Source organism: Perca fluviatilis, chromosome 19, assembly GCF_010015445.1.
Source record: "Perca fluviatilis chromosome 19, GENO_Pfluv_1.0, whole genome shotgun sequence".
Lineage (NCBI taxonomy): Eukaryota > Metazoa > Chordata > Actinopteri > Perciformes > Percidae > Perca > Perca fluviatilis.
The window spans coordinates 2606670-2631669 of NC_053130.1; the positions used below are offsets into that span (position 1 = coordinate 2606670).

Here is a 25000-nt window from a genome sequence, read left to right on the forward strand (position 1 = left end):
AAGACTCCTGAATCCCGTCCCGCTCCCGTTTCGTTCCCTATGTTGTCTAAAGTTATCAGACTCTGTTGCCCCCCTGTAGCATGTTTGGTTAATCGCGGTCAAATCACTGAGGTTGCCTCAGAAATTTAGGCTCCACTATACACGCATTACCTGCAGGCCTAGGCAACATGTTTTACCTCCATGGACGCACTCACCGCATTGCAGCGTCATTTGTTCATTTCATCTCCGCCTCTATTCCGTCCCTATCAAGTTGCCAACAGTGAAATTGACTCCCGTACCAAAAAATTGTCACCTTCTAATTTGAATGCAGGATTTTTATTCGTACTGCAGTTTTGTTTCTTCTTTGCTCACCGGGTGTGTTTGTGTTCCCGCGTCCAGGGTCAGTACGCTCGTTTTAAGCGCTACGTGGGCCACAGCTCCCAGGTAACCAACGTCCGCTGGGCGCAGGACGACTCCACCCTGCTGACGGTGGGCGGGGCCGACACCGCCCTGATGATCTGGGCGAGGGAGAGAGGAAGTGTTGTCGGCGGAGACGGGGAGGCGCCTTTGTGTCGCGACAACCGGCCGCCCGTGGACAGCGAGGAGTCGGAAGACGACGCCGAGGAGGACGGAGGTAGTAGACGGCGTTTTTGTAAGAGCTGGTTCTAGGACGAAGTTCAGCTCGAGCTTTTAACCACGAGTTTACCGTGCCGTTCAGATCCAAATGGGCTAAGGCTACATTTACATTGTTACGGAGTTTTGTGCCAAATATTTTGAGAAAAGGTCAATGTATTTATGCAAGTTTGATGTGGATTAACATCAGAGATAAAGAAGTGTGTGTGTGTGTGTGTGTGTGTGTGTGTGTGTGTGTGTGTGCATGCATGCATGTGTGTACGTGCGTGGGTGTGCGTGTGTGTGAAGGCTACGACAGTGACGTTGCCCGGGAGAAGACGGTGGACTACCCCACTAAAATGAACGCTGTCAGCATGAGAGACATGAGAGGAACCAAACCTCACCAACAGCTGAAGGAGGTGTCGAATGAGGAGAGGTATGCAAACACACACACACACACACACACACACACACACACACACACACACACACACAACACACACACACACACACACACACACTCTGTGATCGCGGTGTAATAGCCGTCATGTCCTGCCTCCTGCAAACTTGGGGAGAGAGGGAGTTTTACTTAGTTATATTGGGCATTATTTCATTATATATATTCATATATATATATATATATAGAGAGAGAGAGAGAGAGAGAGAGAGAGATACTGTATTTCAGTATATTTTGTAGTGTGTGGGTATGTAGATCTTTTAAAATACATGTTTATGTTCAACTAAAATACCTATAATAGTAATAGTATTTATGTCTCCCTCACATAATGAGTCATAATGAGCACAGATAGTTAATCCAATATATTCAAACCTTTATTTTATTTTTTTTAGAAAGAATATTTGAATGTCATTTTTGGCCATTTTGACAGCCCTAGGGAGCTTTACTGAAGAGAAATTGGAGCAGGAGATAATGCGAAGCTCCAACTTTTAAAAAATCCGCTCTCCGCTCACATGCTCTGGCCTGGTACAACTTTAAACATAATTTCAAATCTTAAGAAACCTGCCTGTATTCTGGTGCTTTTTAGCGTGATGTCCTTTTAATTTACAGTATATCTGAAACTGTGTGTACGAACTGAGCTGAAACCTTTTTATGAAGAATGTCATCTTATCCTTGGTGTGTGTCATCACTGGTCCCAGAATATGTATGGCCCTGTAAACTTCTTAAACTTAAAAGTCAGTTTCATGTTGACTTTTAGAGTTGTGGGATTAATGTGTGTGTGTGTTTGTGTGTTTTTGTGTGTGTAAGAGTGTGTGTGTGTTTGTGTGTGTGTGTGTGAGTGTGTTTGTGTGTGTGTGTGTGTGTGTGTGTGTCACTGTGTGTGTGTGTGTGTGTGTGTGTGTCACTGTGTGTGTGTGTGTGTGTCTGTCGCTGTTAGTTTGATGAATATGTTTTGTCCTTTCATGGAAAATGTTTTTGTGTGTGTTTGTTTGTGTGTGTGTGCATGCAAGTGTGTGTGTGTGTGTGTGTGTGTGTGTGTGTGTGTGCGGGCAAGTGTGTGTGTATGTGTCGCTGTTAGTTTGAATCTAAATGATTTTGCATCTCATGCATGCACAGCACAGCTTCTGCCTGATTGATGAATATGTTTTGTCCCTTCTAAAAAAACTTTTTTTGTTAATGTTTTTGCAGTTTGCACATGATAACAGATTTGTATAATTTATGTGTTTTTAGTGAGTATCTGTATTCAAAACACTCAACAACAAAGGGCACCCTTAAGGTTCAAATGTAATGAGCAGGGTACAATCTAATACTGTCTAATCTTAAAAAAAAATGGTTGACAACCAAATACTAAAACACATTTTATAAAGTAAAGGCTCCGACACACCAACCCGACTGTCGGCAGAAAAGGCAGTTGGACTGATTAGTCGCTCCCGTCTCCCTGAGTTCGTCAATAAAGTGCCTCAGAACACGCCGACTTGAGCGTACGTTCTGCGCGTTTGCAAGACGTAATACGTCTCTATAACAGCAGGCGGCGCTAATCTGTCTTGTCGCCCACAAAATGAAAACCAGCAGCTGATTGGACGAATGCGTCACGTGGGTCTTGCTTCTCCCCGATCATCATGGTGGCTCGTTCTGAATACAATCTCGTATTTTACGAAATAAGTTCACCGAAGCATGTTTCTGAAAACATTTTAAGCGAGAAATAGGCCGTGCAGTTGCTGAATCTGTCTTCATTTCAGATCAACAAAGGTCAGTTTGAAAGATTTTTGTCAGATTGCACTCCACCAATCAGATTGGTCATTGAGTCCTGCTGCCCACCTTCCGATTCAACAAGTCAAATCGGCCCAAATTAAAGCTGACGGCACAAAACACACCGAACAGACTCGAGTCACCAACCTTGCCAGACAGTCTGCGCAGTGGTGGCCTAAAGGTTAGAGAAGCAAGCTTGTGACCGGGAGGTTGTCGGTTCAATCCCCAGACCGACAGGATAAAATCTGGGAGGGGAAAGTGAAGTCATTACCACCACTGATGTGCCCTTGAGCAAGGCCCTTAACCTCCAACTGCTCCAGTGAAGCTGCTCAGTTGCCAGCAGATCAGACTGTGGTTTTACCGGGCATCTTCCAGGTATGAATGTGGAACTGTGTGAATGTGATCAGGGTGTTCCTGCAAAAGAGAGGTTACCTCTGTGAACCTTCCCTGAATAAATAAAGGTTAAAAAAAAAACTCTCCGATGGCCGATAATCGGGTCGGTGTGTCAGTGCCTTAAAAGACTGTATCACCACTACCTCAGTCAATGTGGCTGAATGCACTACATGTTTAAAGTGACTTAAAAGCCAAAATAAACACATTAGCCACAAGATGCTGTTTTGCAGAAGAGGAGATTCTTATTGTTTTTGTAAATTTGCTGAGTTCAGGTTTTTGGAAAACTTTAGTTTAAACTTTGTTAACAGAAAAGGAACAGGCCTGAAGGTGTCCAAGTTTCTAACCCAGAGAAACTTGTATTTGTCCCTTTGTGGTACCCTTACTTCCTGAGTGTTGCTCTCTGGCCTTGCTCGTAGAAACTCCTAATATCTGTGTTATGTTTTGACTTGCATTCCCCTGGAGGCAGGGCATTGTCAAGTAAGTATGACTCGATACTTACTGTGTAGATGATGTTCAGACTGGCTGAATGGCAGTACGATAGGTACTGTGTATATAATGTTACAAAAACATTACATTATTACATGTAATTTAGCTGACGCTTTTATCCAAAGCGACTTCCAATTAAGTGCTTTCAACCTTGACGGTGCAAACTCAGACAACAAGTAGTAAGTGCAAGTACATTAGGCCTCCTGCACACTGGAGTGAGCGTGGCATTTCTGTTGCGTGTCTTTACACACCAGAAACGTGTCTGATGCAGCACTGCTGCTGCTAGCCTTGTCTGTACACATGTATGTTTCCCATTGATAAAATGAAATATTAGCGTGTTATTCAAGTTTATTTTGTCAATATTTTTGTATTTGTACATTTTTTTGCACATATTTTGATATATATTTTTATATTTCAATTCCATTTCCTGAGATAATAAAGTCCATGTTATTGTTTTATCTGCATTAATGTCAAAACCTATGTCAAAATGTCATTTTTTAAATTTATTTGTGTCAAAATGACATACAGTATCAACATCTTTTCGTATTCCATTTTGACTGGAAATGCTTCCACACGCAGGCAGTGTGCACGCTCTAACCTGTTAACATGGGAGCCAAAATAAAAACGGACACGCCACGCAGTTGACACGCTCACGCCACGCAGCCAGTGTGCAGGAGCCCTTAGCTTTAAATAAGCAAAACTACAAAGAGCCATATGAAAGTGCAGCTTTAAGAATACACATTATCCGAAGGGCAGTCGGAAGAGATGTGTTTTTAGCCTTCGGCACAAGATGTGTAGGCTTTCGGCCGCCTTGATGTCAATTAGGGAGCTCATTCCACCATTTAGGAGCCAGGACAGCAAACTGTCGGGATTTCGTTCAGTGACTAGTTGTCCCTCGTCAAGTGTCACACCCAGGTTTCTAGCAGTCTGGGTGGGGGCTTCCACAGAGTTGTCAATTGTTATAGTCAGGTCTTGGGTAGGAGAGCCCTTCCCTGGAAGGAAAAGGAGCTCAGTCTTGTCAAAGTTGAGTTTCAGATGGTTAGTGGACATCCAAGAAGAAATGTCAGTCAGACAGCCCAAGATATGTGCTGCTACTTGAGTTTCAGACTCAGGAAAGGAGAGAATTAGTTGGGTGTCATCTGCGTAGCTGTGATAAGAAAAGCTGTGCGACTGAATGAGAGTTGGTGTACAGAGAAAAGAGGAGGGGACCCAGGACTGATCCCTGAGGAACCCCAGTTTTAAGTGGGCAAGGTTCTGAGATACATCCTCTCCAAGTTACCCGGTAGGTTCAGTTTGCCAGGTAAGATGTGAGCATCTTGTCGATCTGTCGATCCTGGAGTGTCGATATGAGGATCTGGTGGTTCACTGTGTCAAAGGGAAGGTAATAGAGGTTTGGGTTGCGGAAATGTTGTGAACTTATGCAAGGTTTGTAGTATCTCCGATAGGATACACGGACTTGAATGGAGAAGCAGCACATTTCCAGATAAAGACACCGAGCAGTGCAAATAAGATATCAGATATCAAGAATATATCAAGTCCACTTAACTTCTCACTTATCCTGCCACGAAGACTAATTTGTCTTTGTCCTCTGATGAGTATGCCGCTGAAGCTGCCTCTTCACACAAATGCCAATATTAAATATAAGGATGTGATTGGTGCTGGCTATAGGTGAGGAGGCCCCACTCTAGCTAATCACTCAACAAAGGACCTGGACAGTCCCAACTCCACACTCCACACTAAGCTAGTCTGATTACCCTAAACCATTTCAGTCACCTTTAGTAAGACCACAAAAATCTGGCCAAAAAAACATATTTTACGATGCTAAAATGACTGGTGTCTGGTGGGTTTAGCGAATGCAATTTCGTGGACTTTTTATGTTTAAAAGAATGATAAGATCTTTAAAAGAAAGGTTGACCTCCTTAAAATCCTTTCCATAATGTTGTCAGACACTTAGAATATTAATCTGAGCCTGTCAGTGGCAAAATGAGCACTTTGATGAACGTAAATATTCTGATTATCCTAAACCGTTTCAGTCACCTTTTAGTAAGACCACAAAATTCTGGCCAAAAAACACAGCAAATCCAGCAAAACACACAGCAGAAGTACGCTAGAAGAAGCAGCAGAACCCACAGTAAAAGCAGCAAAAACAAGAGGCAAGCAACAAAAGCAGCAAAACCAAGTAGCAAACAGCAAAAGGCAGCAGAATGAGCAAAAACAACAGAACAAACGCAGTCAACTTAACCTTAAGGCAGCAGATTCAATGACAGTGGGCAGAGTAGCCTAATGAAGTAAGTACTTATCTTAATATCTAGCTGTCTAGCAGTAAGTCTCCTCAGAAGTGCACTCTTAAGTCTGGTCTGATTTGTGCTGGCTACAGGTGAGGAGGCCCCTCTCTAAAAACTGCATGTTGGCCTGTTAACACAATCAGCAACGCTAGCATGTTAGCTCGACAGCCCAAAAACAAAACCAAGCACCTGTAGCATGGTAGCATTTTGTTAGCATGTAGTTAAAGCACACAGCTGATCACATTATAGTTTCTCTGAGGCGTGAGGTGTGTGTGTGTGTGTGTGTGTGTGTGTGTGTGTGTGTCTGTGTGTGTTTGTGTGTGTGTGTGTGTGTCACATTCTGTTTCTATTACCTCACACTCTTAACACACACGTCTTTCGCTTACTTTCTGGATTAATAATCTTAGAATCTCACATCTAAAGGAAATTCATCTAGATTATATTTAAAAATAACATATGTAACGTTTCTAAATTAAAATGCCAACTTGTCGAGTTGTTGAGTTGTGTACTCACATTATCATAAATGTTTCCAACCATGTCTAAACCCAGAAAAATCTGTCATTTTATTCATTTGGTCGCTTGTCGATGGCATCATATCCCTTTTGTGCATGTGTCAGCCTAAATAATCTCAGTTTGAAGCCACATTTTTACGGTTTTACCTCCTATATTTTGAACTGGATATGGATTCTATTTGCCGTTAGTTGTCATCTGGCTTCTGGATTTTAAACCAACTCTGTGTCATCTTTGTGTGGGCGGCATGTTTAGATGAACAGTGTCTGGCGAGCTCCGAGCAGCAGAGGTCTGTTGAGATCCACAGTTTTTCACTGGTCAAGTTTTATTCCATGAATTATAAGAAAGCATCCATCTAGACCTGTCTGTCTCTCTGGCTGTCTGTGTGTGTGTGCGTGCAGACTGACCATGCTGTCTTGCTGACTGTTTCACCTGTCTTTCACTCAGGTTGATTGATTATTTGATTGACAGCCTGATTGTTCCTCCAGGCCTCCTGTGAGTCGAGCGGCGCCACAGCCGGAGAAACTCCAGAAGAACAACGTCTCCAAGAAGAAGAGACTGGTGGAGGTATGGCCGTCTCTTTCTTGTTAGCGACAAAATGGCGCCACAGGAGGTACGCTTTCCGAGGAGAAGCTTACCCCCTTGGTCTGTCCCCAGGGGGTAAGCTTCGCTTCAGAACTCGAACCTCCTATGGCGCCATTTTGATGCTACAAAGCGATCACCTCCCGTTAGCATCCCATTGACTCCCATTCATTCTGACGTCACTTTGACAGAGAATAACTTTACATCTGAAGCGTTTAAAGACTCTATTTGTCCGTTGTTTATTTCTAAAGAAACACGACAATGTATAAAAGGCTCCATTACCTTGTACCTCACGTTATGGCTCCGTAGCAGACGCTTTTATAACAATAGGCTAACGATTGGGCGATAACACCCGAGACTTACTGTCACACAGTAGAGGAATTACCGTATAGTACAGGAGAAGCTCTCAGGCAGTTTGGACTTCCATTATCTGTTTAGGTTTAATTACTAATGTTAACTAGCATGTTAGTGATCAGTAATTAGCCTGTGCCTATGTTATCTCCTTACATATACCTACGCTCTGCGTCTCTGTAAGATTGGGAATGATTGAGATTTCTCTCGGCACAGCTACCAGAAGACTTCACACTTTCAGACAGGTTGCTCACGTCACATCTACGTCTCCAAGCTCAGTTGGAGGCTGCTCAGTAACGCTCAGCCAGCACCGGAAACGTGACTTCAAATATCCTTCACTGGTCTCCGTCCAGATACACGGGATCTGTTGGTCCAGTTTATATATATGTCAGTGGTCTGTCCCCCTATTTACGCGTCTCCCCCTCTCTTGTAGGACCTGGTTTTGGATCATGTCTTTGGTTTTCGGGGCTTTGATTGTCGCAACAACCTGCACTACCTCAACGACGGCACCGACATTGTCTACCACACTGCCGCCACCGCCATCGTCCACAGTCTCAGCAACGGTAATCATGGCAACGCACACAGTCCTAACACACACTGAGCTCTTTAAAACCAAACCAGAGAATTTCTTAAAAAATAATGAACCATTGCATGAAAGCAATGTTTCCGCCTAACGTTGTCCAGGAAGTGCAGTCATTGACGGACTCGCCAGTTTCTGCAGTTGGGAATTGAACCTGCGACCTTTCAGATCAAAGTAATGTGTTCATGTGTCTTCTTGTGCTGCAGGAACTCAGAGTTTCTACCTGGAGCACACTGACGACATCCTCTCTCTGACCGCCAACCAGCACCCGAAATACAAGAATACCATCGCCACCGGACAGATCGGTACACTGAGAGAGAGCGAGTGTGTGTGTGTGTGTGTGTGTGTGCATGTGTGTGTCTGTGTGTGTGTGTCTGTGTGTGAGTGTGTTTATGTGTGTGTGTGCACGTGCATATATGTGTGTGTGTGTGTGTGTTTGTATGTGTGTGTGTGTGTGTGTGCTTCTGCATGTTTGTGTGTTTCTGAAATAAGTGAGTCCTGCTTGTCTCTCCTCTGCTTCATGTTTCTTGCTTTTCTTTTGTCCGACTGAGAGAACAGAAACAGACACTTTGCTTCATTCAGGAAGCAGCAGCAGCAGCAAAATGATTAGTTGAGAGGAACTTTATGTACTTTTTCCTGAAGGCATGGTAGAGAGAAGGAGAGGGGGATTTAGTTTCTCTTCATCCTGGATTTATATTTCATTTTAGCCTTCCCCTTGTAAGGTTTATTGTATAAAAAAAAATCAGTAATAATAAAATAAGTAATAAAGTACTAATACAGACACACACACACACACACACACACACAACTACAATTGTGGCCAGAGATGGAAACTCACGGATTACTCACGTTATTGTAACGTGAGTGTTTGTAGTTTTCAAAATCTGTACTTTTACTGAATTACTGTATGTTTTGTTTGAAGTATTGTACTTTTTAAATCATGTCCGCTACTGAGTAAAAAAAAAAAGATCTCTAACGTTAAGTATTAAAGTAAAATCGAAAGCGATATTGCTTTGTGCCCTTATCAAATCCCAAAAGACTGTGATTTAATTAAATAATTATAATATAAATACGTATATCTCCCCCCTATCACCTACATCCGCCTGATTTAAGCCCCTAAATATCTCTCTTTACTGTCATGGCTGACGCTGGCCTGCTTTTTAACAACTCACTCCAGGTTTTTGTTTTGCTTTGCTTTGTTTTTGTGCGTCTGTGTTGTGGCCGGCCATCATTTCTCACCACCGCTCGCACAACACCTCAGGTGACGCCGGTGAACTGCCAGGTAAAAAGCAAACCGCTGCGCTCGCCGCGCCCCGCACACACCCTGAGACCCAGACACCGTTGGCACAATTAGTCCATCAGGACTTTGAGTAGTAAACTCAGGATTCCCTTCATTCAGGCAGCTGTTGGTTTCAGTTCAGCTAGATGAAAGTCAACCAGCAGCGACCTGAAACATTTATTTATGTCTGTTCTATTATATTCTTTAAGTCTGTCTGTCTATCAGATGATGTTAGGAGGGCCAGCATTTGAATGTGCCGGCCGACCAGTAGTTATCTGTCACAGAATCTGTCCGTTGAGTTCAAATATCAACAATCTTTGCACAGCGCTGCTTTCTGAGCTTTGATTTTCATCACTAATGCAAGAAGCCAAATCTGTCCGTTGGTCTGGTTCTCGGGGTGTTTGCGGCGCTGCATTGATCCCTCTCACTGCTCTGTTTCCGTTTCTGTTTCTCTGACTCTCTCTGCATCCTCCCTCTCCTCTCCTCTCCTCGGGTGTCGGGATCTTTCCGTAGGCACCACTCCGTGCATCCACGTGTGGGACGCGATGAGCAAACAGACGCTGTCCATCCTGCGCTGCCCCCACACCAAAGGCGTGGGCTACGTTAACTTCAGCGCAACGGGGAAGCTGCTGCTGTCTGTCGGAGTGGATGCTGAACACACCATGACTGTGTGGCGCTGGCAGGAAGGTCAGACAAAGATAAGATAAGATAAGCCTTTATTGTCTCCTGTAGGAGAAATTCATCTTGGGCATTCCAGAGAAACGAAATGGCGACACATCGCGCATAAACACACAATAAACATACAGCTAACCTACATAGAAACATACTCCTACATCATCTCATCCAGTGCTTCAATGAACATTTAATAAACCTCACACAATACCCCCAAACTTTCCTCACAATCAGAGAATAACAGAAGAGAACCCACAACACATCCTCCCCCTCGTATTGCACTTCATTTTGATAATAATTGCACATTTCCCTTTAACTCAAGCTGTGGTCAATAACTTCTGTATTGCACAATTCCTAATTGCATAATACCATATCAAATATTGCACCAGTACCCTAGCAGGTATTGCACATTCTGTAACCATAATGGTAATAATATTAAAAAATATTATTTAGTAGTATTAGTCACACATACATAACTGCACTCGGATGAGTAACCGATAAAATACAAACATATCAGTCAGTTAGTGGAGGAAACATTCAGATCTTAACTACTAAAACCACTCTGTTATAACTGGGGTTGGGTCTCATTTGGCTTTTTTACGATACCCGGTGCCTGAAACCAAACCAAACGCAGCCCCAGAATGTACTACTACTCCAGTACTGTATTTAAAGGTCCCATGGCATGAAAATGTCACTTTTTTAGGTTTTTTAACATTAATCTGAGTTCCCCCAGACTGCCTATGGTTCCCCCAGTGGCTAGAAATGGGGATAGGTGTAAACCGAGCCCTGGGTATCTTGCTCTGCCTTTGAGAAAATAAAGCTCAGATGGACCAATCAGGAATCTTCTCCTTATGAGGTCATAAGGAGCAAGGTTACCTCCCCTTTCTCTGCTTTGCTCGCCCAGAGAATTTGGCCCACCCATGAGAGAGAGAGAGAGACATCATGGCTTTCAAACGAGCAAAGTGGCAGTTGGTCAAGGCCACACCCCCACCCTCCACCTTGCATAGTTCCCCTTTAACTACATTTTCCTGATGATACTTACACACTTTTACTGAAGTTACATTTCGACACAAAACCAACTAACTCAAAATCTTTCTACTTTAAACTGTCTGAGGTCAAAGAGCGTACAGATGACACAATGTGAGTAAATGATGTAAGAACGATCATTTAGATTCAAATGAAAGAAGTAAAACGACAGAGGTGTCTCCGCTGCAGGATCCAAGGTGTGCAGTAAAGGCGGACACCCGGACCGGATCTTCGTGGTGGAGTTTCGGCCGGACTCAGACTCCCAGTTCGTTTCGGTGGGAATCAAACATGTGAAGTTCTGGACGCTGGCCGGCGGCGCTCTGATGTACAAGAAGGGCGTGGTGGGAACGGTGGAGGACGGCCGGATGCAGACCATGCTGTCTGTCGCCTTCGGTGCTGTGAGTTACCTGCTGACTTCTCAGTGTTTTCGTACAGGACACGGCGCTGACTAATTAGATCAAAGACCGACGCAGACTTACCTTTGCACGGCAGCTGAATTCTCGCGAGATAACATACAGTGACAAACTGGCCATCTGGAATTTGGCGAATGCCAGAAGGCCCGCCCTCTATGGGCCACTACTACTTTGGTTTATTTTGATAAGTTATTTTATGCATGCAGCCAAAAATATTCATGATTGTAGTGCAGCGAGCTGCGTGGGAGGGTTTCTCTCGGTAGGCAGAGTTAATAATTTCAAAGCTATGTTATTAACACTCAATGCGTGTACTACCCAGAGGCTGAGCATTGCTCTTTCCGTGTTTTTGAGGAGCTGTTATATTATGTGCTGTGCTTAAACGACAAGCCATTATATTAGTGAATAATGTGGCTTTAGTGGAGCAAATCATGTCATTTGTAATTCGCATATGTCACCGACTGTAGCGATAGTAATGTGTGTCCTTTCAGTGTGTGTTCTAAATTTTTGCATTCTCTGTATGTCTTTTTTGGGCTTTTTATCTCAATGTTTGGATGAGGTTGGTGTGGTTTGAAAACAGGGCCGTTGCAAATGCCAGGGCCGTCTTTTGATACCTGTCCGTCCCTGATAACATATCACACACAAATCTATCTTGTCAGGCTTTAGGTAGTCTCACATTGCCAGCTCTATCTCCACAGCACTGTGGAGGAAGGTCTGGCTACACCCAGGGGCGGATCTAGAAAAATATTTATGGGGTGGCGAGAGGGGGCAGGAATTCTTGAGGGGTGGCAACATATAGCAGACGTATATATACTGAATTTAATCAGTTATCACAGTTTGATGAGAAATAGTATGTACAGTAGGCTACACAGTACAGTACAAAAGGGCACAGGCTGCCATTTACAAACTCATACAGACACACTTACGGTAATCTCATGCAATCAGTGTCCTGCATTTGAGGTTTCATTTGAAACAGTTCATATTAGGAATAAGTGACCATACAATGTGATCTCACTTAATAGGAGATATAGAAGTATGATAGAAGTAAGGGGCATTATCACAGGACAGGCATTAAGGTGGGACCCAGGTGATGAGAGGCAGATGTGTGAGAGGGGAAGCAAACTGTTTTGGACTGTGTCAGAGAGGCAGCGTTGCAGGCAGCATTTGTACAAGATTAGGAACTGTCATTGATTAGTTCTAACCATCAGACTGGGTTAACACACACTAACATTTTAGCCTGGGAGAGTATTTTTAGGTTCATTTGTTTATTTTTTGTTTTATTTATATTTATTTTTTATATTTAATCTGAGCAATACATCTAAAATACATTCTACACAAAATATAAAAACTCATCTCCCCATCTCATCACACTTTCACACTGACAACTTTGCATAATTATTCATATTTAAGCTTTGTCATTTGTTGTTCTTATTCATATGTAACTTAGTATACTATGCAGCAACAGTTTCCATACCGTGTGGACCAGCTTGACTGGAGATGGTTGCTGATGGCCCAGGCACTACGTTCTCTTGTCTCTCGCTTTCTCCTTCCTCATCTTGGTGATGCTCTCCCTCCATATCTTCACCGCTGTGGTGTTCTCCCACCTCCTCCTGGCCCTGGTCGCCTTGGCCTTGTATCCTAGCTCTGTTATGTTTCTGTGGCCCTTTTCTCTCCACCTCGTCTTCTCTCTCTCCTTCCACCTCTTTTCTCTCTCCTTCCACCACATCTTCTCCGTCTACCTTGCTCACTTGTTCATTTTCTATTTCTCTCGCCTTTCTCTTTGGAGACAAAAACTGAATATACTACCTTTCCTCTTCATTTCTGTAAGATTCAAAGTAACGATGTTTTCCTTGACAGACGTTGAATCAATATTAGATTTTTTAGCCTACTTCTAAGTAACATTATATGTATAGTTGGCGAAATAACGTTCTTCAACCTGATTTTTATCATCTCAAAATCAGCATCGCAACTATGCTAGCACTGTGCTTTTGTTATAATTTCATTTCTTGATAGATGTTAATCCATTTTGACCTCTTTCCTCCGGTGTCTCCTTTCCTCGCGACTCCTGGCTCCCTCGCTTCGTGCCACTCAGTTTTCCAAACAAAACAGGCTCTCTCCGCTCTGGCGTCATCTTGTGCTGCATTCACTGCAGTCGGACATTGGAGATTCACGCTCGTAAATTGTCAAATTGGCCATAACTTTTACCATTATTCGTTGCTGCCAACTGGGGTCACAGCAGGGGTGGCAAGGCTTTCTTTTAGGGTGGCATTTGTCACCCTATGCCACCCCGGTAGATCCGCCCCTGGCTACACCACAGATGCATTCTGGGATAGGAGAAAACAAACACTCTGGGTTGTAAGCATTTCCTTAAACCAATCACAATGATCTTGGGTTGCGCTGAGCTCCAGACCACAGCTCTGCTAAGTAGTCTCAGAAAGAAACTTGTTTTGGTGGAACATTTGAACCCTGCAAAAGAAAACTCCTCATACAATATGAAATGAAGTTAACTGTTGATACAACACAGTAACGTGATCTATTTAAATTAGCTGATACATCACTGTATCCTGATACCTCATTGGCTCTTACAAGTGTATCTCCGTGTGTACTTTGTCCGCAGCAATCCCACCAATCGCTCCCAAAACATCCCAGTTAGAGAGGAAATGCCCTAAACATATTCTTTGTTAATCTTTACAATCATTCCCAGAAAGAACCGAGCAGGTCTGTTTTGTTGCAACGTCCAAATGTTTTTAAAAACTTGACATTTTCAGCGTGTATCTTGCTAGCTCGAGGGTTGTTACCCAAAGAGAACGGAGTTTGTGAACCGCAACACTGAGAGCAGACGTGGAAGGACTTGCCTGATATCAGGCAATTATCCTTAAAATCTACTTCTGTTGATCCAGACTAAATTTGCAATAATGACCGTCTCGTTCTACATATGGGACATGACTCTGGCTAATCAAATCAAAAAGCAACGGAGACAGCTGTGAAACAGAACGATGACAAAGACCCGAAATCACTCAAGGCTCAAAGTATTTATTTTGTGTTTGTATATTCAATTTCATTTTCCTCATCCATTTCTTCAACAATTTTAAATGATTCAAACATCCGCAGTGCTTCTTTAACTATGAACTGTAGGAAACTACTTTCTTCACATGTGGTTTCTCTCCTGTGTGAACTCTCATGTGCGTCTGCAGAGTGCTCCTCTGACTACATCTTTTCTCACAAACACTGCAACCAAAAGGTTTCTCTCCTGTGTGAACTCTCATGTGTCTCTGCAGATCGCCCTTCTGACTAAATCTTTTCTCACAAACATTACAACCAAAAGGTTTCTCTCCTGTGTGAACTCTCATGTGCGTCTGCAGAACGCTCTTGTAGCTAAATCTTTTCACACAAACATTACAACCAAACGGTTTCTCTCCTGTGTGAACTCTCATGTGTTTCTGCAGAACGCTCTTGTAGCTAAATCTTTTCTCACAAACATTACAACCAAACGGTTTCTGTCCTGTGATAGGTGGTGATGATGATAGATGACAGTGTGCGTCTGCTTCTGATCCTCCACAGTCCTCTCCCTCAGCTTCTGTTTCCATCTGTTGAGCCTCGGCCTCTCTGCTCTCGTCAGCTTGGCTCGGATGGAGCCGTGACGACGGATGTTTCTCTTCGTCATCTTCCCTCTTTGAGACATCGGCCTCCTCCGGTGCTTGAAGCTGCTCTGCGTCCTGACTGATGCAGAGTTCCTCCTCTTCCTCTTTAATGTGTCGCCTCTCTGGGTCCTCCTGGTCCAGACCGCGGTTATTATAGTGACCTAAAAAATTAAAATAAGCAGTGAAAAATATTTTAATTAAAGGTGCTCTAAGCGATGTTGGGTGACGTCACTTGTTGACGTTCGAAGCATTGTCAAACAAGCTCGCCCCCCCCCTCCTCCTCATCCCGTCCCCTCCCCCTCCATTCTGCACACTAACACCCAAACCCCAACCCCTAAATCCTTCTTGTCGGTTAGTGGCTGGAACTCTGTTTGTTATGTTTGGTGGTGCAGGTTGGCGCAGTTTGTTTTTGTTGGCGTTGGTGGAGCCTGGGCTGTCTACAGAGACCACGTTTTTTTACAGTGTGTTCAGGGGACAGACAGCTAGCAGATAGTGAGGAGATGTTTTTTACAGTGTGTTCAGGGGACAGACAGCTAGCAGATAGTGAGGAGATGTTTTTACAGTGTGTTCAGGGGACAGACAGCTAGCAGATAGTGAGGAGATGTTTTTACAGTGTGTTCAGGGGACAGACAGCTAGCAGATAGTGAGGAGATGTTTTTACAGTGTGTTCAGGGGACAGGCAGCTAGCAGATAGTGAGGAGATGTTTTTACAGTGTGTTCAGGGGACAGACAGCTAGCAGATAGTGAGGAGATGATTTTTTACAGTGTGTTCAGGGGACAGGCAGCTAGCAGATAGTGAGGAGATGTTTTTTACAGTGTGTTCAGAGGACAGACAGCTAGCAGATAGTGAGGAGATGTTTTTACAGTGTGTTCAGGGACAAACAAAAAAAAAAAAAATTTAAAAAAGAAAGACAGGCAGCTAGCAGATAGTGAGGAGATGTTTTTTTACAGTGTGTTCAGGGACAGACAGCTAGCAGATAGTGAGGAGATGTTTTTACAGTGTTGTTCAGGGGACAGACAGCTAGCAGATAGTGAGGAGATGTTTTTACAGTGTGTTCAGGGGACAGACAGCTAGCAGATAGTGAGGAGATGTTTTTACAGTGTGTTCAGGGGACAGACAGCTAGCAGATAGTGAGGAGATGTTTTTACAGTGTGTTCAGGGGACAGACAGCTAGCAGATAGTGAGGAGATGTTTTTTACAGTGTGTTCAGGGGACAGACAGCTAGCAGATAGTGAGGAGATGTTTTTACAGTGTGTTCAGGGGACAGACAGCTAGCAGATAGTGAGGAGATGTTTGCTGTACGTGACAAAAAATGTTGTAGCCTAAAAAATGCGTGACATCACTCACAGATTAGGGTTAGGACCAGCGAGACAAAACAGTACATATTCAGTGGTCACATATCACCATTAATGTTGCATCCACACACACACCTGCACACGCACACACACACACACACATACACACACACACACACACACACACCAATACACACACACAGGGCCGGCCCAAGACTTTTGGGGGCCCTAAGCAGGATTTGGACACACCACACAGACGCACACACTCACACACACACACACACACACACACACACACGCACACACAACACAACACAACACACAGATGCACACACACACACACACACATACACATACACACACACACACATATATACACACACTCAAACACACAGACACACACACACACACACTCAAACACACAGACACACAACACACCACAGACACACACACTAACACACACTCAAACACACAGACACTCCACACACACACAGACTCACACATACACAGTCACACACACACACACACACACACACAATAATACATCCATGTGCTATTGTTGTTGGACACACACCAACCAACCGACAGTTTGCAGGGCTGCAGTAGAGATGCTCGGCCAAAAGAAAATAATGAGAAACAACGCTACTTTTAAACATTATCAAAGACTTGGATATCAACAGGTTGGATACGCACGAACATTACTACACTGATCTCTTGGATTTCAAACGCAAACAAAAGCTTCTTTAAATGTCTCCCAGATCGAAATACATTTGTGTCGTCTGTAAAAGTGACACATTTTAACAATTTGGTAACATTGCATATATCATATGTATAAAAAGGGTTAGGGTCACTATGACACATATAATAAATGTAAAGGCTGAGAATAACCTGATCTGTGTAGTTGAACTTCCAGTAGTTTTTCCTGTCTCTCCTTTTCTTTTAAACGAGTAAGTTCCTCCTTCTTATCTGCTATTTTTGTGGCAAACAGCCTGAATATGTCTTCGGCGGCCGCATCCAGTCGCTCTTTCACCAACAGTCTCAGCATTTCTGCTTTTGACATGGAGCTAGACATGACCACAGACACCTTGTCTCCAGAAAAAAATTTCCTTAACAGAAAATACTGATTCAAAAACAAACAAGCAATAACTGGTGCTGTTGCTAGGTTACCACCCTGTCATTCCATTTTAGGTTAGCAACGGTGGAATGTTACTAGTTACAGTTACCAAGGTTTCCACAAAGCAAAATTTCGCTTCGCTCTCATTGAGGTTGAATGGAGACGATAGTTCGCCCTGATTGGGCGAGATGAGAGCGAATCGGCGAGACAAGCGAAACAAAATTGACGAAAGTTTAACTTTATTCAAATGAGGACCACTCGAGAACCAATCAGGTCCGGTGGTTTGTGTTTGGAGGTGGGAGTAACAACAAAAGTCTGACCAAGATGGCGGAGGTTATCAGAGCTCTAGCATGAAAATTTGTATGTGATTAAAATGTTTCTACACGAACACTGGTACTTGTATCAACACATATTGTGATTTATATGACACACAAACTTAAGTGAGGGCACACCCACCACTACATAGACCACTGTAGGCCTATATTTTAGTTTAAACACACTTTTCAGCTAGCCGACGCTAATCGCTAGCATGTTCGGACATTGGATTTCATTGTAAGCCTAGCGAGACAGCTAGGCTACTTGTGCATTTGTTTGATTTCATGTTTTTGTTTGGGAACACTGACCCTTGTATCAAAATGGATTGTTGTTTATATGTCACACGAACTTAAACAGGGCAAACACACCACCAAATACACCACTGTAGATGTTAGTTTAAACACTCTAAATTATTCAGCTAGCCGACAGGTCAACCGCTAGCATGTTTGGACATTGCATTTCATTGTAAGCATAGCAAGGCAGCTAGGCTACATAGCCAGGTAACAGCAAACTAGCTGATGGCTACCTATGCTACTTAGCTTCAACCCTCTCTGCTACCTGCCTAGCAGCCGGTGTTCTGTTGTGGTCTTGCGTGTTGTTTTCGCGGCCACGCCCCCGAGGCAAAATTTTGCTGTCCGAAAATTCGCAATGCGTTTTGCTGTGTGGAACCCTACCGTTAATCAAGTGCTGTACTTGAGTGCAATTTTGAGGTTTAGTTGTGTAACCTGTAGCATCGAATCCAGGATTCAGATTCGGCCGAATATTGGGCTTTTTTGACTTAGACATTTTTTTTTCACCGAACCCTACGCTTGCACTCCGCGCACTACGCTGGTCTCCGTAATGACGGCGCCATTGATGACGGGACGGTGTTTACGTAGGTGGAGCGTTCAATGCAGCAGGCTGTGAGAAAGTGGACATGGAACTGGTGAGCAGAAAAAGTTGTTGTTTGGCAGAACTTTCAGTCAAAAGAAGGCCATTCAAGTCCAGCTACATGTTCAATCTGCTCAATGCTGATTTGTCTGGTGGTGGCGAGGAGCCTAAACTATACACAACATGGCCGCTGTTACAACATCTGGTCTGAAACATCTGAAAGAAGACGAGTTGTGCACGAAGGAATCTCCAGACAGCAGCCAGAATGCAGCAACTTCAGGTACGGCAAAGGAAGGACAGTCCCTGTTTACTTCATTCATGTGTTCACTGGGTTCATGGACTGAGGATGGGAGGAGGAGTCAGCACCATCTCAACCTGTGGATTTGGTATTTGTCCGAACCCCAAAAATCTGGATTCAGTGCATCCGTAGTAACCTGTGACTTTTTCTTGCTGAATGTGTGTTTGCAGAATAACTTGACGTTCACCGGAGCCATTAACGGGGACGTGTACGTGTGGCGGGATCACTACCTGCTGAGAGTGGTGGCGAAGGCTCACACCGGGCCGGTCTTCACCATGTACACCACGCTGAGAGACGGACTCATCGTCACCGGCGGCAAGGAGAGGCCGTGAGTACCACGACACACTGTAATCTGATTACTAATGTACTGAAAACCATACCTCGTGGAAAGTCTGTCAAAAAACAGCTTCCAAACGGTTTCCATTCATAATGTTTTCTGGGCTTTTCTGAAGCCGAAGATGAATCAATGAAATTTCAGGAGACTGAGATGCAATACAGTTTCTTCCAATTGCTAACACACTAAAATGACATGCGTAGCACAATTATTTAAAGGTGCCCTTCCACACAAAACCGTTTTTACTTGCATTTTTTTAAATCTGTCAGGTCCATATGTGTTTGTGTTATGTGGTGAATGTGAAAATGAACTGCTACCTCCTCTGTCAGCTCTAGACACTGAAAAGAAATAAGCAGAGAAATCAGACCAATCACAAAAGCTGGTCAGTCTGACATCATGTTGCCTGAGCTCATTACTATTTGTGAGCTCGCCCAGTTGGGCTGGGTAAAGGATGCTGATAGCCAGGCTCTCATTGGATAGCTGTTAGCCAATCAGAGTCAAGCAGCTTAGCTCGTTGAATATTAATGAGAACTGGCACAAATCGAGCTGAGTCTTCCTGCAGGCTTTCTATACCACGCTGGAATGGCTTTAAACAAGGTAACCAAGGCATTTTTTCCACAGAAAATGTTACAGAGTCCTTGGTAGAACTTCAGACATTACCACAAAGTCATGAAATATGCATGGCAGGGCTTTAAACTGACAGACAGAGAGCAAAACCTCTTCTCAAGTCTCACATTTTGCCGGTTGCAGTTTCTATGCAGTCTATGACGTTGATTGTGCCGCTCAGCCACAGCATGTAAGTGGAGTGAAAAGCTTTCGGCCAATCAGAGCGCTGCCTTTTAACCCTCCTTCTTTGTGTGTGTGTGTGTGTGTGTGTGTGTGTGTGTGTGTCAGGACTAAGGAGGGTGGTGCGGTGAAGCTCTGGGATCAGGAGATGAAACGTTGTCGAGCCTTCCAGCTGGAGACGGGGCAGCAGGTGGAGTGCGTCCGATCTGTCTGCAGAGGCAAGGTGAGAACTTCTTATATCGATCTTCCACTCGTCCTCCTCCCTCAGCAGTGATGGAATGTAACTAAGTACATCTACTCCAGCACTGTACTTCAGTCCAAATGTTGATGTACTTGTACTTTACTTGAGTCTTTTCTTTTCAGGCCACTTTCTACTTCTACTCCGCTACATTTCGGAGAGAGATGTTGTACTTTTTACTCCACTATATTCATCTGTTACAGCTTTAGTTACTAGTTACTTTAGTTACTCCTCTACATTCATCTGTTACAGCTTTAGTTACTAGTTACTTTAGTTACTCCGCTACATTCATCTGTTCCAGCTTTAGTTACTAGTTACTTTAGTTACTCCGCTACATTCATCTGTTCCAGCTTTAGTTACTAGTTACTTTAGTTACTCCACTACATTCATCTGTTACTGCTTTAGTTACTAGTTACTTTAGTTACTCCACTACATTCATCTGTTACAGCTTTAGTTACTAGTTACTTTAGTTACTCCGCTACATTCATCTGTTACAGCTTTAGTTACTAGTTACTTTAGTTACTCCGCTACATTCATCTGTTACAGCTTTAGTTACTAGTTACTTTAGTTACTCCGCTACATTCATCTGTTACAGCTTTAGTTACTAGTTACTTTAGTTAACTCGCTACATTCATCTGTTACAGCTTTAGTTACTAGTTACTTCAGTTACTCCGCCACATTCATCTGTTACAGCTTTAGTTACTAGTTACTTTAGTTACTCCATATCATCTGTTACAGCTTTAGTTACTAGTTACTTTAGTTAATCCGCTACATTCATCTGTTACAGCTTTAGTTACTAGTTACTTTAGTTACTGCTACATTCATCTGTTCCAGCTTTAGTTACTAGTTACTTTAGTTACTCACACATTCATCTGTTCCAGCTTTAGTTACTAGTTACTTTAGTTACTCCGCTACATTCATCTGTTACAGCTTTAGTTACTAGTTACTTTAGTTAACTCCGCTACATTCATCTGTTACAGCTTTAGTTACTAGTTACTTTAGTTACTCCGCTACATTCATCTGTTACAGCTTTAGTTACTAGTTACTTTAGTTAATCCGCACATTCATCTGTTCCAGCTTTAGTTACTAGTTACTTTAGTTATCTCGCTACATTCATCTGTTACAGCTTTAGTTACTAGTTACTTTAGTTACCTCACATTCATCTGTTCCAGCTTTAGTTACTAGTTACTTTAGTTACTCCGCTACATTCATCTGTTCCAGCTTTAGTTACTAGTTACTTTAGTTACTACCACATTCATCTGTTCCAGCTTTAGTTACTAGTTACTTTAGTTAATCCGCTTACATTCATCTGTTACAGCTTTAGTTACTAGTTACTTTAGTTACTCTACATTCATCTGTTACAGCTTTAGTTACTAGTTACTTCAGTTACTCCGCTACATTCATCTGTTACAGCTTTAGTTACTAGTTACTTTAGTTACTCCGCTACATTCATCTGTTACAGCTTTAGTTACTAGTTACTTTAGTTACCCCACTACATTCATCTGTTACAGCTTTAGTTACTAGTTACTTTAGTTCCTCACATTCATCTGTTCCAGCTTTAGTTACTAGTTACTTTAGTTAATTCGACATTCATCTGTTCCAGCTTTAGTTACTAGTTACTTTAGTTAATCTGCTACATTCATCTGTTACAGCTTTAGTTACTAGTTACTTTAGTTACTCTCACATTCATCTGTTACAGCTTTAGTTACTAGTTACTTTAGTTAATTCCTACATTCATCTGTTACAGCTTTAGTTACTAGTTACTTTAGTTACCGCTACATTCATCTGTTCCAGCTTTAGTTACTAGTTACTTTAGTTATTCCGCTACATTCATCTGTTACAGCTTTAGTTACTAGTTACTTTAGTTACTCTGCTGCATTCATCTGTTCCAGCTTTACTTACTAGTTACTTTAGTTACTCCCCTACATTCATCTGTTCCAGCTTTAGTTACTAGTTACTTTAGTTACTCCGCTACATTCATCTGTTCCAGCTTTAGTTACTAGTTACTTTAGTTACCTCGCACATTCATCTGTTCCAGCTTTAGTTACTAGTTACTTTAGTTACTCCGCTACATTCATCTGTTACAGCTTTAGTTACTAGTTACTTTAGTTATTCCGCTACATTCATCTGTTACAGCTTTAGTTACTAGTTACTTTAGTTACTCCGCTACATTCATCTGTTACAGCTTTAGTTACTAGTTACTTTAGTTACTCCGCTACATTCATCTGTTACAGCTTTAGTTACTAGTTACTTTAGTTACTCCGCTACATTCATCTGTTCCAGCTTTAGTTACTAGTTACTTTAGTTACTAGTTACATGTAGTTTATAAAGTATTGATTCTAAAGTAAACTAGCCGACAATATAACGGATACAAGTCACGCTGACATGATGAGACCTTTAAAGACACAACTGGTTTGATCCTTTACACTTTCTACAATGTATGTGTGTCTGTGTGTGTGTGTGTGCGTGTACGTGTCTGTGTGTGTGTGTGTGTGTGTGTTTGTGTGTGTGTGTGTGTGTGTGTGTGTGTGTGTGTGTGTGTGTGTGTGTGTTTGTGTGTGTGTGTGTGTGTGTGTACACTTTCTACAAACTTCTTTACTTTCAATACTTTAACTACATTTTACTGATGAGACTTTAACTGAAGTTACTGTACGGTTTCTATGCAGGACTTTTACTTGTGACAGTGTATTTATACAGTGTGGTATTAGGACTTTTACTGCAGTAATAAAGGATCTGAATACTTCTTCCACCGCTGCTCCTCAGGGTAAAATCCTCATAGGGACGAAGGACGGCGAGATCATCGAGGTCGGAGAGAAGAACGCGGCGTGCAACCTGCTGCTGGACAGTCATGCTGGGGGGGGGGTCTGGGGTCTGACCGCTCATCCTGCTAAAGAGCTCTGCATCACGGCCAGCGACGACGCCACCATCCGGCTGTGGGACCTCACCGACAAGGTAGGTACACACACACACACACACACACACACACACACACACACACACACACACACACACACACACACACACACAGACATACACAGACAGACACAGACACCACACACATACAGTAGGCACACACATATAGTAGGCATACATACACACACACAGACAGACACAGACAGACACAGACACCACACACATATAGTAGGCACACATACACACACACAGACAGACAGACAGACAGAGACACACACACACATACAGTAGGCACACACACACACACACACACACAGACAGACAGACAGAAACACACACACACACACACAGCAGGCACACACACACACAAACACACACACATACACAGTCACACACACACCACACACACACATGCAGTAGGCACACACACACAGACACAGACACAGACACACACACACACACACATGCAGTTGGCACACACACACACACACACACACACACACACAGACAGACAGACAGACAGAGACACACCGACACACACACACAGACACACCGACACCGACACCGACACACACACACACACAGACACACCCACACACACACATACACATATAAACACACACCCACAAACACACAGACAGACAGACACACACCAAAACACACACACACACAGACAGACACACACACACAGACACACACAGAGATACACACACACACACACACAAACACAAACACACACACATACACTCGAGAATATATATTTATGTTTAATGCACTAAGTGGTGATCAGTATTTCTGGAGAAGTTTTACGTTACGTTACTGGAATTAAAAGTAAACTGTCCAAAGTGATATTTATTGATAAAAAGAGATCAATCGTTTTATTAACGAGGTTTTTTTTTCTCCTTTTACTCTCTCTCTCTTTCTACAGAAACTGTTGAACAAGGTGTGTGTGGGCCACGCAGTGCGGTGTGTGAGCTACAGCGCCGACGGAGAGATGCTGGCTGTGGGGATGAAGAACGGAGAGTTCCTCCTCCTCCTCGCCAATACGATGAAGATGTGGGCGAAGAAACGAGACCGCAGCGTCGCCATCCAGGACATCCGGTGGGAGAGAGGGAGAGAGAGAGTGAAAGACAGAGAGAGAGAGACAGAGAGAGAGAGAGAGAGAGAGAGAGAGAGAGAGAGAGACACAGAGAGAGAGAGAGAGAGAGAGAGAGAGAGAGAGAGAGAGAGAGAGAGAAATAGAAAGACAGAGAGGGAGAAGAGATGAAAGAGAGGAGAGATAACAGATAAGAGAAAAGGAGTGAAAGAGAGAGAGTGAGAGAGAGAGAGACAGAATTAGAGAGTGAAAGACAGTGAAAGAGAGAGAGAGAAGTGAAAGAGAGCGAGAAAGAGGGAGAGAGTGAATGTGAAAGTAAAAGAGAGACAGAGAAAAAGAGAGTGAAAGAGAGAGAGAATTAGAGAGAGATAAAGAGAGAGAGAGAGAGAGAGAAAAATCAACCTAAAAACAAGCAGTGCTTGGGGCTAATAATCACATAGCTGTATCTTGTGTTTGAGTTAACTCATGTGTGTGAGGTGTGTGCTGTGTGTTATGTAACTGTGTGTGTGTGTATGTAAACCAATGTGTCTCTGTGGTGTGTGTGTGTCTGTGTGTGTGTGTGTGTGTGGTGTGTGTGTGTCTGTGTGTAGTGTAGACTAGGTGTGTGTACAGGTGTGTGTGTGTGTAATCTGTGTGTGTGTGTGTGTGGTTGTGTATCAATAGGTTCAGTTGTGTCTGTGTGTGTGTGTGTGTGTGTTCAACCCGACCGGCGGCTGTTGGCGGTCGGT

The 25000-nt window shown here is 43.2% G+C and overlaps 2 protein-coding genes across 2 annotated transcripts in view; one reads left to right on the top strand and one right to left on the bottom strand.

Moving 5' to 3' along the window:
* The window catches only part of LOC120548433 (echinoderm microtubule-associated protein-like 6), a 108097-nt gene that overhangs the window by 77490 nt on the left and 5607 nt on the right, over window positions 1-25000 (top strand). The window contains 15 exon segments of the mRNA XM_039784693.1: window positions 379-613; window positions 901-1027; window positions 3653-3667; window positions 6960-7038; window positions 7838-7967; window positions 8191-8289; window positions 9246-9266; window positions 9777-9950; window positions 11151-11359; window positions 19076-19233; window positions 20134-20248; window positions 23027-23215; window positions 24105-24277; window positions 24936-24942; window positions 24974-25000. The exon segment at window positions 24974-25000 is cut by the window's right edge and continues 129 nt beyond it. Coding sequence (XP_039640627.1) covers window positions 379-613; window positions 901-1027; window positions 3653-3667; window positions 6960-7038; window positions 7838-7967; window positions 8191-8289; window positions 9246-9266; window positions 9777-9950; window positions 11151-11359; window positions 19076-19233; window positions 20134-20248; window positions 23027-23215; window positions 24105-24277; window positions 24936-24942; window positions 24974-25000 — 1758 coding nt within the window.
* On the bottom strand, window positions 14324-17402 carry LOC120548305 (zinc finger protein 271-like). Its single transcript, XM_039784451.1, has 2 exons — window positions 17197-17402; window positions 14324-15173 (listed from the first exon to the last, which is right to left on the bottom strand). Exons 1-2 carry the CDS (start codon window positions 17378-17380, stop codon window positions 14494-14496), a joined length of 864 nt encoding a protein of 287 aa, XP_039640385.1. The 5' UTR covers window positions 17381-17402; the 3' UTR covers window positions 14324-14493.